The 3,487-nt window shown below is 50.1% G+C and overlaps 1 protein-coding gene across 1 annotated transcript; it reads left to right on the forward strand.

Annotated features, from left to right (window-relative positions):
• Positions 1-241: 241 nt before the first annotated feature.
• On the forward strand, positions 242-3,191 carry LOC121572883 (cyclin-dependent kinase 5 activator 1-like). The gene is made up of 2 exons (XM_041884914.2): positions 242-870; positions 1,516-3,191. Exon 2 carries the CDS (start codon positions 1,729-1,731, stop codon positions 2,716-2,718), a length of 990 nt encoding a protein of 329 aa, XP_041740848.1. The 5' UTR covers positions 242-870; positions 1,516-1,728; the 3' UTR covers positions 2,719-3,191.
• The last annotated feature ends 296 nt before the right edge of the window (positions 3,192-3,487 follow it).

Raw genomic sequence — 3,487 nt, forward strand, 5'->3', positions numbered from 1 at the left:
CAAGCACATGATAAAACAAGCAAAATATCTTAATCTACAGCCACAGTTTCTAACAACTTACCATATCCCTCGAGTGCGATAAGGATAGTCTTGTGATCTAGCAATGTCGTGTGGAACAACACATTGCCATCAGTGAGTGTGTTTGTGCGCGCGTCAGGCAGCTGAGCAGCACACGCACCCCTGCTAGGAGGAGTCTCTCAGGGAAACGATTTGATTAGCCGCCTCGTGCCACTCGGTGTGCTCAGTGGTTTACGGAGACCGATGTGAGGGGTTGACAAGGAGAATCGTTTCCCCGGTATCCTGTCTCTCTTCACCGGGTAGCCTAGAAGCAGAGTATGCTATCACTGTCCCTCCGCTCGTTCCACATTGAACAGAATAGCCAGAGACGCTTAGAGAACTGTCTGGATTTAGAAGGTGAAGGACTTTGTATTTACATAAAGTTCTGTAGGCTATAAATACTGCGTGTTTGACCGCGAGGATGGTTGCGAGGATGGAATTAATCGAAAGGATAGTAAGGTCTGTTTGCACAGCACTCACTCTGAGATGGAGACGCGACTGACAGATTCAGTTATTCACTTTTTCTCATAACGGAGCGGCCTTTTGGATTTATTGTCTGCAGCTATTACGTGGCGCGGCGCCGGACACCTGCACCCGACTTGGCCGAGACGGACGGCTTCTACGCGGCTCCCCGCTCAATAACAAATTGCTCAGAAGCGCTTCTTGACTTGAATCGATCATTTCTACACTTATCTGAACTGTTGTCAATGGTAGGCTACCTCCACACCGGCAGTTCATTTGTTGCGCTTTGTTGTGCAGTTCTGTAAATCACTGACGACGGATAGACGATAGTGGACATCCGATAATAAATAGGTGAGCATCTCTATTCTCTTCATAATGATTTTTATACAACCTCTTTGGGGTTACATGCAGGTTTTTTATAAATATAATTATTTTCTGTGTTTGTGGGGATTCATTCATTGTGCGGTGTTATTGTCTGAGTTTGGGGTTAGCGGCTTTATGCTCTTGTTATAGTGCGCACTGTGACAGGTTGTTGTAGGCTGTCCTAGAATATAATTGTGCGTTGTGAAAAAACGAATATTTATTGATTTAGCGCACTGCAGTAGCCTAGGCTACAATGTGTTGCTTTGATTATACAATTATAGCTGCATGTATAGGCTATCTGAGTCAGTCTAGTGACTTAAGAGACAGGCGGATGAGAAACAGTCCTCACACTAGGATAGGGAATTGTCTGGACTAGCTCTGGTCCAGGGCGTTAGTGCGCGTTCGTAGATGTTAGTAGAGGAACACGCACTAACGCCCTGGACCAGAGCTTTGTCTTGCTATGCGTGTGGGAAGAGCACCGCTGCTTGACGGGACATTGGCAAATGAGAGGTTTTGCGAGAAAAAACAATCTATGAATATTAAGTTATTACATGTTATTACAAATTTATTATTTTCAGTGTTAGCTTGTTTATTCTCAACATCATACATGTTTGCTGTTCTTATGTGTTGCAGATAGTGGATGTGTCAGCATCAACTGAAAACTCTCAAAGCTCAACTAAACTTCATAAATGTCTTCCTCAGTCATCTCTTCATTTCGCTTCTCCATCCAGTATTCACCGCCTGGATTGTAATAGCTAAAACAGGAGAGAACTGTGCCTCCACCTCGCCCCTGTCCAAACCAAATCCACAAAGCCAGTATAATATTCTCTAAAGCACTGACTCACAATGGGCACAGTACTATCCTTTTCCCCTGCATCCAGGAAGAACAGCTACTACGACACGCGGCCTGGCTCACTCAACCACTACCCGAGCCTGAGCAGCCGTTCTCTCAACACTCAGAAAGAACGCGCCGGCGGCCTGAAACGGGGCCAGTCAATCTTTCTCCCGGCCCTCACCTGGAAACGCCTGGTCGCCTCCACCAAGAAACGAGGCGGCTCTAAGAAATGTCCTGGGGGCCCGGGGTCGCTTGGAGACCCCCTCAACAACAACAACAACATCTACCAGAAGGATCCAGTGTTGCACCTCAACCGTGAGAATGTCAAGAAGTCTCTGTCATGTGCCAACCTCTCCAGCTACGACGGGCCAACGGGAGTGAGTCTGGGGATAGGCTTCGGCCAGGGGCACTACGGCTATGGCATGGGCATAAAGCCCCAGCAGCTCTCCTCCGTCAAGAAGGTGCCCCACCATGGAATGGGCGCCTCATCCCCCAAGCGTGTCATCGTCCAGGCATCCACCAGTGAACTCCTCCGGTGCCTAGGTGAGTTCCTGTGTGGCCGCTGCTACCGGCTGAAGCACCTCTCCCCTGCAGACCCAGTGCTGTGGCTGCGGGCGGTGGACCGCTCTCTGCTCCTGCAGGGCTGGCAGGACCAGGCCTTCGTGACGCCGGCCAACGTGGTGTTCGTCTACATGCTGTGTCGTGACGTGGTGGATGGAGACCTGGTGGCGTCGGAGCACGAGCTTCAGGCCACCCTACTCACCTGTCTCTACCTGTCCTATTCCTACATGGGCAATGAGATCTCCTACCCACTGAAACCTTTCCTGGTGGAGACAGGCAAGGAGGCCTTCTGGGACCGCTGCCTAGCCATCATCGACGCCACCAGCGCCAAGATGCTGCGCATCAACGCTGACCCGCACTTCTTCACCCAGGTGTTTGCTGAGCTGAAGAGCGAGGGGGGCTGCAGCCCGCAGGACTACAACCGCGTGCTGGACCGGTGAGAGGAGGGGTAGAGGGGTACAACCCCCCCAATCCCCATCCACCTGTCCTTTTCCCCCACCTCTCTGCCAAACATTTCCCACCCACCCGCTCCAGCCACCTACCTCCAAGGATGTAATACAGGGGTAAGGGACTCCCCCCTCCCCCTCCATCGTCTTATGGTATATCCCGAGACCCTGCCATTATCCCCCAATGAACCATCCACATTAAGACAATGGGGAAACTTTTTCCCCTAAGACTAGATCAGAAATTAGCATGTGTCATCAATAGGGTTGAGTGCTTATGTTGTTAGCACAAGCCCTTCTGTGTTATGTAATACTCACCTGATTTTACTTGAATGGTGGAACCATTTGGTCCACCTGTCCTTCGTGACCCCACTCTCACCTCTTGTGTCTCAGTGAGCTGGGGGAACAGAAACAGAAACAGTCATCTCAGCTGTTCCTCCCTCCCCTCTCCCCTCTCCCCACTCTACTCTCTTCCCTCTCCCCACTCTCCTCTCTCCCCTCTCCTTTCTCCCCACTCTCCTCTCTCCCCTCTTTCTCCCCTCTCTCTCCTCTCTCTCTCCCCTATCTCCTCCCTGTCTGAATGTGATAGCAACATCCATTTGCATGGAACAGTTTCTTAGTCCGAAAAAAAGGCATTCACTATTACATCCACAGAGCCGGGTCAGACATTCTAAACAGTGATTTGTTGGGTCATAAACAACCCAAGGGAATGGCATTTCATCAACAGCATTTTTACCTAGAAGATCATGGACATTGTTACTTAGAA

This window comes from Coregonus clupeaformis, chromosome 8, assembly GCF_020615455.1.
Source record: "Coregonus clupeaformis isolate EN_2021a chromosome 8, ASM2061545v1, whole genome shotgun sequence".
In the NCBI taxonomy this organism is placed as follows: domain Eukaryota; kingdom Metazoa; phylum Chordata; class Actinopteri; order Salmoniformes; family Salmonidae; genus Coregonus; species Coregonus clupeaformis.

Excerpts from the sequence above, each read along its gene's own strand:
- LOC121572883 (XM_041884914.2), top strand. The coding sequence starts at position 1,729 with ATGGGCACAGTACTATCCTTTTCCCCTGCATCCAGGAAGAACAGCTAC.